The sequence below is a fragment of the Electrophorus electricus genome, chromosome 18 (genome assembly GCF_041902795.1).
Source record: "Electrophorus electricus isolate QZ-2024a chromosome 18, ASM4190279v1, whole genome shotgun sequence".
Lineage (NCBI taxonomy): Eukaryota > Metazoa > Chordata > Actinopteri > Gymnotiformes > Gymnotidae > Electrophorus > Electrophorus electricus.
The window spans coordinates 3,015,705-3,028,607 of NC_137514.1; the positions used below are offsets into that span (position 1 = coordinate 3,015,705).

Below are 12,903 nucleotides of genomic sequence, written 5' to 3' on the forward strand. Positions count from 1 at the left end.
CTGACATTTAACGTGGTCACCATCACACATGTGCATAAATCACTTCGTCAATACAATTCACGATATTTTAGTTCATTTCCACACCACGCCTAATAAATCCCTGCCATAAAATTAATTGCACTCATACCATTCAGATGAGGAAAAAACACACAAGTAAAACCTCATTTTACTGTGTGATTATTTTTCCTCAGAAAGACATGATACATTATTAGGGTATACAGTCTATGCTGACAAACCTGTTGCACTCAGAGATTAAGTGGGTAGACATACTCTACTGCAGCTGTACTCGTACTGCAGCTGCAGTGATGCTCACTGAACTCTAGATGGCAGTACTGGTATGCTGTACTGTAGCATGGACCTTTGACTAACTGGGAATATCTTAACCTCCTCCCCTTCCTCTAGGGGGTACAGTCCCTGCTTCTCATAGGTGTGTGAGTGATTTGATTGTAACATGCTGGTTTCTGTCTGTAAAGAGTCCTTGTGTTGAGAAAGGTACTATATAAATGTGTCAGATAAGTGAAAGTTTGAAGTTTGGATACATTAAACTCTACTGGGTAAAATTGCTACAGGGGAATGGGGACCAGACAGAGGGCCCATTTAGCAATGCCAGGTTGCATAAAATGTTTTTACCACTAAATGGCACAGTGGTGCAGCAGAGTGTACAACTGTGGAACCAGCTACCAATAACTGTACAGCTCTTTGTTTGTGACAATGTGTCAAACAAAACATGAAATGTTTTTAACCTAAATGGAAACAAACAAATAAATAAGATGAGTTCGTCATTACCACAGACTATTTAGGACAGACAGCATCTGAGACCTTAGTCTTTGTCATAGCAACACAGACACATACAATACAGTTGCTGCTTTGGTCTGATGTACAGTAAAGCAAAAAGTCTAAAGTAAAGGAAAGCACAACAGTATATATATGAAATAATGACACACACAGGAAAAGGTGCAGGGAGGCTTAGAAATGAGTCTGAGAAAAAGAAAAAGGAAGTGGCAGGAGCTCACTGTGGGTTTTTTGTTTTTCTGAACATGCATATTGTTTATAAAACACCTGGACAAAACATGTCCAAGACTTCCTTCACATCATTGTTTAACATCAGTGTGTTCACCACTGTGTGTGAGGTCACATTAGGACTTAGGTGATGGCTCTCCAGATATATACTACACCTGATCTTGGACTACGTCACACTCTCAGTGAACTCAGTTCAGTCACACTCTGAAAGAAAGATAGAAAGAGAGAAAAGAGAACAAAATGAGAAATCCAAAGACAGAGAGAAGAGCTCTGAAAAAATGAGAGAGAATAGAGGCGGTGATTGGTTACACACACCACTTTAAGCAGTGATGAGAACTGAAGGGGGAAGTGTCAGACTATGAGACAGTTCTCACAGAACTCTCACCACCCAGTTCAACATGTGGACACTTATACTCGTCTTGTCCAGTCTATTCCCAGGTGAGTTGTCCATTTACTGCTCACTTTATCATCAGACAGGTTCAGCACATTATTAGTTTACCTGCCACACAGAGAGGGACTTGGTAGTGAAGTGAATAGTCATAACAGTGGATCTTCTGCATGTACTGTACATTACTAACACAATGATTTATTTTACAGCTGGAACTGCTGCTGTAACTACAGTAACTGGATACAAGGGCCGTTCAGTTCAGATCAGATGCCCCTATAAGTCTGGATATGAAACCCACATGAAGTACCTCTGCAGAGGAGAGTGTTATACTTTCCGGACTAAAGACATCCCTGTTGATTCTAAAACTGCTAAAGACGAGAGATTCTCTCTGAATGATGACACAGCAGCCAGAGTCTTCACTGTTACCATCACTGATCTGAGATCTGAGGATGGAGGAAAATACTGGTGTGTGACAGAGCAGACACTGCGTGATGACTACACAGAGATTCTGTTAGTGGTTAAAGTGGGTGAGTGATGAGCAGATAAGGACAATGATGATGATGATGATGATGATGATGATGATGATGCTGATGATGATTAACTGAGGCAATTATGTGAAGTTGGGATTTATAATACATAAAAAAGCAAGATTTTTGTGTGTACTGAATATGAGAAATATTTGAAATTTAGAAGTCTGTTTCTGTCTTTCAGACACACCTATGAATGTTATTGTCTCACACTCCACCTACACCCCTCCAACACCTGATCCCAGCACATCGGTGTATACTGAGTCCACATGGTCAACTGGAGGTAGGCAGAGGTAGAAGGTAGATATCTATCTATGTACATGCCTAACAAGGGGTTTGTACATCTCCTTTGCTATGTTTTGATCATACGGTTTATCTGTTCTTTTTCCAGCTCACACAGTAAATGGCACTAACCTCCAAACCAACAGTCCCTCACTCCATGGTATGTACCATTGTCTGGCTGAACAGGCTGCAGTTGAGTCGAGTGTAGTTTCAGTAAAACAAAAGATTTACTGATAAAAGCTCACAGACCAGGAGGACATTACAGAAAACAAAGTAATAAACAAGTACTGATCAAAACTATTACAGATATCCATGTTAATTCTCAATCTGGAAAAGCAAGGAGCATCTAAGGTCCAGCAGTTAATGTACTGGACCAGTGAGCAGAAGGTTGCTGTTTCAAGCCCCAACATTGCTAGCTTACCACTGTTGGGCCACTGAGCAAGGCCACTCTCACTTGCACATGTATTTGTTCACTGTAAGGTTTTCTTTTTTTGAATAAACACTAACATTAAATGCTGTAGAAAATTCTCTCTGGATGATGTTACAGAAGGTTGAGTCTTCAATATTACCATCACTGATCTGAGATCAGAGGATGGAGGAATATACTGGTGAGTGACAGTGTAAACACTGCTTGACCAATACACAGAGAGTGATTAAAAGTGGTCAGTGTAGGATAGAGGACACTAAATTATTTCTTACTATTAGAATATATACATATTCTTAAAAACTGAGACTATCCTGCTAAACAGAACCTTAACAGGAATATAGAAATATAATCAAATAATCACTGTGAATATGAATAGCTTCACATGGACCAAGTAGGCAAGTAGTTTAATGGTTCATATATGTTGGGCTGCTTTTATGCACTTTGAGTTTGGCAGTTCTTTAACATGAGAGAGAGAGAGACAGAAATAATGAGAGAGAAAACAAGCACAGCACCACCATAGAACAGAGAGAGACACAGGAAGTCTTGCCATGTTTACATATGAGTTTGAACCATGCGACTCACCACTGCGGGTTAGAGTGTGAAGAGCTTCTGTTTTCTATAACTGTCATGTCTCCTGTCCAGCTGAGATGTTTGTCCTTAGCATTTTACAGTAGCATTCACTTCTTTAAAATGAACCCTCTGTAATAATGGCTTTCTACCTGCAGTTCTCTGTGATTCATACAGGATCATTAGCTAAATGTAATCATTGTTTTCCACTGACAAACAGTTTTTTTCCTGAACATGGTTGTGAACTCCTGTCCACTGTCTCTAAGTAAGATTTAAGTAACACTGGATTTTTGAGAAACTTAATGTTTCAGCTGTAATATTTTATGTCATATTTTAATAGTTCCAGCTGCATCTATATAAAATAATTAACATTAAATTCTAAGATGAATGGAATGTATCTACTTGCATATTTCCTGGAAACTGTTGTAATCTCACTGGTATAGATTCCTGTGAGCTGTTCCTAAGCCATTTCAGTGGATAGCAAACTACACTCTATTACCTAGGAAGATATGCTTCTGTGAAACACAAAACTCACCACAAACATACAGAAACTGAATTAATTATGGTAAAGAGTAAAAGCTAAAAACCTCTCTGTCAGTTTAGATGGCAGGCAGGGCCTTGAACGACATCACTACAGGGACGTGACACACCCAGCCCGGCTCAAACCACATTATCTCACTCTACCATATCACACATCCCTGTCACCTCTCCCTCACACACTCACCCCTACACACTTTACACACACAATATAACAGCACAGCATACTTGTACATCACTACCTCTGTAGCATCTGCATGTCAACAACTATAACCCCAGGCTTACTGCTAGAGGAACCCCCCCCCCAAAAAAAAATAAAATAAATAAATACACGGTTAATATTATCAGCAACCGAACTGGTCCAAAACCCGATAAAGCCTGTACAGCCAGTGGTCAAGTGAAACATTCCCAAAGACATAAATGTATCTATAAAGGCCTGTACCCACAATGTATGTGAAAGGCTTCCAGACCATGTGTACCTGCTATTTTGTGTCGTGGAATTAGAGAAGATTCTGACTTGCTATGACCACAAAACTTGACATGTAGTTACACTGAATCAGATCAGTTCTATTTTCTCTAATGACAAAGATATAGCAGTATTGCATGCACATTTGATTTCATGTAAATTCTATGCATTATATGTGGGCCCTGTTGTTCTACCAGAGACTAAGATCTGTGCTCTCCTCTCTAATGCTTTCCTAGGATCCTTCATTCCCTTATTTGTAGTTTTGGTCATAATAACAATCATTCTTATGGTGTGTGTAATAATGCTGGGAAAGCTAAAGAAAAAGAAGAAGACATCAAAAGGTAGGAAATACACACACACACAGACACACACACAGATTCCACATAATGTGTGAACTAATTATGTTAAATATCTTTATCACATTTAACTACTTGTACTAAAGAAATCGCCATTTTTAGATGTGACAGTGTACGTCTGCTCCACTTTCATTAGTAAGAAATGGGGTTTATTAGGCCCCAGTGTGTCTAACAGTGACAGCCTGTTGCTGCCCCCTGCTGGCTAGAAATATACATGCATGTGGATAGCTCAAATATCAAATAAACGGACGAGATATATACTCATTTATCATTTCATTGATTAACTTATGTTTATTTTTAAATTAATTCACCGTTACAACATATTTGTCATTAATTAATTTGTGGTTTATTGTCAACATTCTCTCAGCCTCACCCCAAACCCAGTGTCTGCATGACTCCTTTCACAGCCATGGGGTGAGTTCAGAAACCAGAAAGAGGGCGGTCGCGTGGAGCCAGCGGGACCTCCTAAGCCCTTTAGGGGGAGGGGTCATTCACCACACAGTATGTGGTGCTTGTGCTAGGTGGTATTAATGATGGTTAGATAAACCCTGTTGATCTCCTCAGCTGTTCCCACATGGTAGAGACTTGCAGCCAGAAACAGTGCAGTTCTAAGAACAGACTATGTGACAGTCAATCTTGATGAATGGCCAGTTGAGTCTATAGGCTGAGCTCAGTGATGTCGTGATGACATCTCTCCAGCTCCATATGCAAAATGTCTGTAAAAGAAAGTCACATTTAATTGTTACATATCTTATTATATGTGTATATTTCATATTATAGTGATTTAGTGTCTTTAATAGTGCAATAGTATTTTAGTGTAATGTGGCTTAAACCCAGGACACATAGGTGATGACCCCCACACTGTGCTGGGTGAGCTACCACACTTTAATGACGGTGAGCTAATGTGAAAACAGTTAGATCTTAGAATAGGTTAAACAAGAGAAATAATCAAATCCCAGCCGTTTTGTTGCGATGCAAACAAGCTCCCACTAGACTATGGCAGCCATAAAATAACCTGCCCGTATATCGCACTTCAAAGGAATGGAAGACAACAAAATGGGAGGAAAAACTAAACACCATACTGAGTGCAAAAAAAAAGGATGCCGCGGGAAGAATGGCAGCCCTGATGCACTGGGGAAAACCAAACTCTGAAACTTCCCAAATAAAACCAGAAAACAAGGAGGAACTTTTTTGGCTAAGGGGAGCCTTGGGAGAGAACCAGACTCGAGAGGGCAAAACTGGAGAAGGGAGGGGATGTGTAAAAACACAGACCCCTTCGCAGAGCAGAAAAGGGATGTAGCACAAGGGCTCACAGACCTCAATACCCAGAGTTACCAGCTAGGCGCTTGGCTCACAACTTTAGCAAAGACCCAACACAGAGTGATTGCAATACTGGGCTTATAAAGATCTAGCCCATCTGTTGGGCATCAAGCCTGATTAGGCGTGTGTCTGACTTGAGGCCTCCATCTGATGGCCGGAGGGGGCCTCAGCCTGGTTACAACCCTTACACATAGTGTCTTTAATAACGTACAAAATTCTTAATAGTGTCTTTAATATTTTACTATTAGTCTTTAATAGTGTCTTAGTGGGTAGACAAGCCCTCACACCCCTTCCACACAATCAAATAGCAAATATAAGTGCACACGCACGCACGCACGCGCACACACGCACACGCACGGACGCACACACACACAGACAGACAGAGAGAACTCCATTGAATGTTTTGCTGTCCCAGCAGAGTCAATTCCACCAAGTGCAATGGAGGCCAATACTGAAGTGGTAAGTCCCTCATTCATAGTGTTACATTTCCTTTTTCTCTGTACTGTGATGGACAGACTTTAATGAGAACTAAAGACAAATACACTGATGCTAATGAGCGGTAGAAATCTGTACATCACAGTTAAACTTGGTTTCAAACCAGGGTGCCACTGATTTTAAAGCAGTTCACTTCTCCACTGGGACGGACACCTGTAGGTTCTTCTACTTGGAAAAATAAAGTCAGGAAGTTGCACACCATGGGTACAAAACACCAAATCAACAGCCAGTGAAAAGAAAATGAGAAACATAACTAACAGAAAAATGTTTTTAAATCTATTTAAAATTTTTAAAACAATGAAAGTTTGAGTTTTGTGCACATTAAATTTGGGCTAGGATTTTAAAGTAATGCTCATGAAGATTAATATATTTTGTAATACAGTAGCCGATAACCTGAATTCTCATTTCAGCAGTATTCACACCTGCTGTCTGAATGAGACCCATGTGACAGAAGATTGTGGTATCACATACATTACAGTAGAACTTCAGTGGTGCCTTCTACTGTAATGTAGAAAACAGTAGAAGAAAAACAGAAGAAAATGACAGAAGAAATAAGTGACATGAAGAAAACTAACCTGAAGAAAATACAGTAAAGTGAACAGTGATGTGAAGAAAACTGACCTGAATAAAAAACAGTAAAGTGAACAGTGATGTGAAGAAAACTGACCTGAAGAAAATACAGTGCAGCCTGAAATCACCAGTCACATACAGACAATACAGTTCAGAATGTTTGAACAGGGACAGATCAACAGACTATGCACACAACGGAATATCAGAAATGATCTCTAATTTTTTAGTCAGGATATTATAGATTCTAACTTGAAGTGCATAACTATTAAATATTATCCTTACTCTGAGGGAACTCTGAGACCCAGAAGCAGAGCAGAGAAGTGACCACTTTTGGTTTCTGTATGACACAGGTGGCTGGCCATCCAGCATGAAGGACACGCCCACTTCAGCTCAGGATCACAGCACACAGCTGCTCCGCTCCCAATCGCCTTCATATTAGTCATACTCACCTGTTTCACATTCCGAACCCTCGATGTTTAAACCCACAGGTCCCGGAAGGCACCGCTGCACATTAATGGTCCTATGACTGACGTATACGACGGAGCTTCACGTTGCCTCATAGGTTATATTCTTGTTTTTGCTCTACACTACGTGTATACGCTATGGACAATAAAGAGCACTTCCTAGCAGCCTCGTCTCTCGCTCCATCTGTGTTGCCACCGTCACACTGTAGAAATGAATAAGCCAATACAAAGTAAGTGAGCAGCTCACCACTTACTGTGAACATATTGAAATTATTAATATAAACATTTTATTACCGTTAAAAAAATTGTGCGACACTGATAAAAAACTGCTTTATTTGTGGCACTGTTGGTATGGCAGCAGGGTAGGTGACACACAAGATCATGTTGTTGTACAAAGAACTATGTTGTGACTGTATGTACTTCTTTGGCTGTAGTGACTGTGGAAATGTATCAGACACAAGGTAGTAGTTAAGAGCAACTATGCTGTATATTCTTAATACAAGAGATAATTAAATATGTTAAGTTAAAGAGGTTAAAACCATGAAAATGTTTCTTTATGCCATTCTCCTTGCCAACTGAGCTTACACAAGAAACAACCCTTCATGAAGGGTGTGAAGGTGTCCAAGGACTTGTGCCTTTGTCCACCATGTCATTTGGGAGGCGAGAGAGGTAGGAGAGAGACAAGCTTTAGATGCCATTCTATTTCTCAACGCCCTCAAAAAAAGAAATAAAAGAGGCGCTGGGGATGAGAGCTGGAAGTACAAGTCACCAGTGTGCTGCCCTGTCTGTTAGCTGCAGCACTGTCAGTGGTACAGGGGCAGAGAAACAGCAGCATGTTTGTGTGGATTCTGCCTGGATCATTTGAATGCTTCCAGGAACCACGATACATTCAATCAACCAATCAATTATTTACAAGAAGATAAGGCCAGCCAGCCTGTGTTTGTCAAGGAGCCTGTGCTTTTCTAAGCAAGAAAGTCTGTACTGCCATTTAGAGCACAAAGCGAGTAAGTTACAATGATCACCGTGGTAGAAATACATGATTTATTAGAAGCAGAGGTGATTCTAGGATTAGAGATTTAGGGGTGCAAAGCACTCAATGAGACCAGCACCCCCATCTTACACACACACACACACACACACACACACACACACACACACACACACACACACACACTTGTACATCATTCACTCACCTGTGAAGGAAGAACATCTGACTTTTTGGATGTTCTGTACAGCCATCACACCACAGACACACAGACTGTAACTGGTACTGGTGTGTGCGTGAGCTCATGTGATCAGTGCAGCTACTGCACGGCTTCTGGGAGAACAGGGTGGGGAAGAGTAGGAGAGAGAAAGTGGATCGTATAATTCATGAGTGAAGGGACGATTGCTTTATTTTCATTGTTAATATATTATGTTTAAACCATATGCCTTCTACGGTTTTAACATTTTTTCAGAGACAAACTTCTGATCTACTTAAAGCCCACCTAAGTGGAGCATGACTGTTAAGTAAAGAAGACTGTAAATTTCCTCCTGAGAAACTAGTATATCACTACAAACATCTGAGCACATAAAACTGTGAGAATGACTGAGAATATCACATAAAGCTGATGTCTGAGCTCCCAATCTATAATTGTATGCAGTGTCCACTTGAGGTCTTTTCTTTGGAATAACTGCAGCTGAGGTTTATGGCTCTTCTTACATGCCAGACTTTGTAATGGACTTTCCACAGCATGAGAGTCAATTATGAACAATCTGATAAATGTTCTAATCAAATAACAATTATTAATAATCACTGCATATCCTGGCACTTAATATGCCAATAAAAGGGACCTACATGAGATATTTTACTATTCTAATATTAACGTGTCTTATAAAATATGAGTTAAAGAGTGTGAGATGGATAAATGAGTGACTCATGTCTCTATATGATGATAGAGTCCTGATTTGCTACATATCTGATGGTCACTGTGAAGATGTGCTTTGTTCTGGTGAGTACTGGTGAGCTGAATCAGACAGATAATCTGATCATGGATATTTGATTTAACTAAAATGTGTGCAAGGTTTACAGCTTTGTTTGTGTTTGAGCCAGTGTTTTATCTTTGTAGCTGAAGTCATTCAGTATCTAGATCTCAATTCTGATGGCCATATTTGATGTAAATAATGGAAATAATGCATTACAATGTAAATAATGTGCTTAGAATGTTGTACCGTATTGGCAGCAGCAGTGGGCGGGACTAAACCCTCAGTGGCTCTATTGGCTCTATTGGGTTTCTGTATAAAAGAGATAAGTATTAAAAGTAAGTGAACAGCTCACAGTCACTGCATCCAAAGACGTAGATGCAGTTACAATACATAATACAGTTACAATGTTTGTTCAAGTTTCCAGGGCAGTAGACTAAAAGGCTTTAGCACATACTGAAATAATGATGTACACAGGAAGTGGTTAAGAACTTTTTACTTTATGTGTTATTAATACAAGGTATGAGATCCAAAGCTATAGTGAAGCTACTTCCTCTATATCACAATAACTGAGTTTTAAACAGTAGGGCCTGTACATTGAAATGTAAAAGACAGTTTCTGTGTGTTATTAGCAGAATAAACTAGCTAATCTAGTTGTCTGATATAGTCATGTGGCAGGCAGTTTTGAGTTCCAGGCTTACAGAGCTAGTAGCAATCATGTGTGTTCATAATAAATACTGGCTTGGGATACAGTGGACCATATTTAAATAGAAGATCTAATTGGTTAAACACATTCAACAGTTATTTAGGAACTGCAGATGCTGCTAAGCTGACTCTTTTATCCAAAGCAACTTGCAATTATGTTTGAGTACAACTTGAGAGTTAAGGGCCATGTTCAGCGGCCCAGCAATGGCAGGGCTTGAACCAGCACCCTTCCAATTACACAGCAAGTACCTTAATCATCAAGCTACCACTGCCCAAGGTATAGTGAAAACTACATAGTTATTCTACTAGTGGTTCAAAGAGGTGGGTGTTGAATAGCTGACACTAATGGAGAGAAGGGGGATTAGGGGCAGGTCTCTCACCCAGCAGCAGGGGGCAGAGTGCCAGGCACTGTCTACAGGGCTGAAACTACTGTTTGGACAGCATCCCCTAACAGCCTATGATCACTTAGACTTAGCATCATATAAACAAATAAGATACTAGATTAATGTAAACATGGTGGTGTGGAACAAACCATCATTTCTTGGTTATTGGTTAAAATGGTTAAAATGGGAGATGAGGCCAATGAAATTCCAATTCTTCTTCCTCCTCTGCTTATCTATAATAAAAATGTATTTTAGCATTCTAGAAATACACAAATATAAGCAAATAATCACTGTCACACCTAGTACCACAGAAAAGGCTTGAACACAAGACTCAGATACATAAAGGAAGTCAAGCCCAGACTGTCTCTACTGTCTTGGTAAAGTAGAGAAGGGTGGAGTGCAGGGTGTATGGGATGGAGAACTCATCCTGGTCTACATCTCTTCATGACAGTAAGAATTTTACTACAACTTTGCTTATACTCATAAACCTCTCAACACCTATTTGCTGAAAGGTTTAAAGTTTAATGATTAAATATTGATTTTCATATCTGAGATCAGATGCGGTATGAAGATGAGAAGAATCTTCGTTCTGAGTTCAGCTTTATGTCTACTGACTCCAACTCCTACATAAGATGTGTGTTAGAGATTGTGTGTGTCTGTCTATGTAGGTCCCTGCCCCTGTATCTGGGCTTACTAAATCTGTCCATCTTCTTATGGCTTAACTCATATGAAAAAAAACCCTCATTTCTATTTTTGCGGGCAGTGAAAAATAGAATGGTATTAATAGAATGGCCTTTGAGGTCAAATTGTTATCATCAGTACTGAAAAATTGCCCAAGGACCAATCTGGATTTAAATCTTGATTCTCAACCCAGCTGTTTTCATAGAGAATATACAGTGCATCCGGAAAGTATTCACAGCACTTGCCTTTTGCCAGATTTTATTATGTTACAGCATTATTCCAAAATGGATTAAATTCATTTTTTCCCTCATAATTTTTTTAAATCACATGTACATAAGTATTCACAGCCTTTGCCATGACACTCAAAACTGAGATCAGGTGCATCCAGTTTCCACTGATCATCCTTAATAGAAGTGTAGCCTTTATACCAAGATAGACCTAGTACCAGAGTAAGAGCTACACAGATTATAGTTACCCCACCACCCACAAATTAAAACTAATAATAATAATAATAATATTAATAATAATAACCTGTAATAATAACCTGCTGTACTGTACTAGGATTTATTCTATGAGTAAATGACAAAGCACTTTTGTAAGTCGCTCTGGATAAGAGCATCTGCTAAATGCCGCAAATGTAAATGTAATAATAATAATAATAATAATAATAAATGTCCTGGAGTGCAGTCAAATGGAGGTGATAACCCATCAACATGGTTATGTGTCTAATAAAGTGACCACTAAATGTATATACAATGTAAATGTTCAAAGATTAAAACAATGGCCTTAAGCCTCCTACTATGGAGAGAGAAACATGCATCTAAAACTACTTTTGTTCTCTCTCTCTCTCTCTCTCAATAAAATTTGGATATTTTTTTTGCTGGTTCATTATGTTAAAATGCAGACAAAATTTAGAGATAAATGGAGACAGAGAAATGCAGTAAGCTCCAGGAGCTCTGACGTGTGTGTGAAGTGACTTGGTGTGGTGAACCCTCACTGCCTCTATGCCAAACCTCTCCCACATTTCAGCACACACACACACACACACACACACGCACACACACATACACTTCTAAGATTTCTCAGTTGCTAAACATTTTTATGCTAATAAAACTCTTATATTAATAATATTAATAAGTACACTGTTTGTTAAAGTTTCCAGGGCAGATGATTAAATATTTAAAGCACATACTGAAATAACAGAGTATTACAGAAAATTACACAGAGAGTGATTAAAAGTGGTCAGTGTAGGATAGGGGACACTAAATGAATTCTTACTATTAGAATATATAAATATTCTAAACATTGATACTATCCTGCTAAATAATACCTCAACAAGAATATAGAAATATAAACAAATAATCACTGTGAATATAAATAGCTTCAATTGGACCAAGTAGGCAAGTAGTTTATTAATGGTGCATATACAGTGGTAAGAAAAAGTGTTTGCCCCCTTCCTGATATCTTATTTTTTTGCATGTTTGTCACACTTAAATGTTTCAGATCATCAAACAAATTAAAATATTAGACAAATATAACACAAGTAAACACAAAATGCAGTTTTTAAATTACGTTTTTTATTATTAAGGGAAGAAAATCCAAACATACATGACCCTGTGTGAAAAAGTGATTGCCCCCTGTTAAAACATTAAACTGTGGTTTATCAGCTGAGTTCAATTTCTCTAGCCACACCCAGGCCTGATTACTGTCACACCTGTTTTCAATCAAGAAATCACTTAAATAGGACCTGCCT

General features: G+C 39.0%; 1 protein-coding gene across 1 annotated transcript; it reads left to right on the top strand.

Moving 5' to 3' along the window:
• Positions 1 to 1,346: 1,346 nt before the first annotated feature.
• Positions 1,347 to 7,716, top strand: LOC113569375 (uncharacterized). Its single transcript, XM_081700778.1, has 6 exons — positions 1,347 to 1,458; positions 1,618 to 1,935; positions 2,120 to 2,218; positions 2,327 to 2,377; positions 4,451 to 4,555; positions 4,938 to 7,716. The coding sequence occupies exons 1-6, from the start codon at positions 1,419 to 1,421 to the stop codon at positions 5,099 to 5,101; spliced, it is 777 nt and encodes a 258-aa protein (XP_081556904.1). The 5' UTR covers positions 1,347 to 1,418; the 3' UTR covers positions 5,102 to 7,716.
• Positions 7,717 to 12,903: the final 5,187 nt, after the last annotated feature.

Coding starts and splice junctions, on each gene's coding strand:
- LOC113569375 (XM_081700778.1), top strand. CDS start 1,419: ATGTGGACACTTATACTCGTCTTGTCCAGTCTATTCCCAG. Junction 1,459..1,617: donor CTTGTCCAGTCTATTCCCAG/GTGAGTTGTCCA, acceptor TTTATTTTACAG/CTGGAACTGCTGCTGTAACT. Junction 1,936..2,119: donor TCTGTTAGTGGTTAAAGTGG/GTGAGTGATGAG, acceptor TCTGTCTTTCAG/ACACACCTATGAATGTTATT.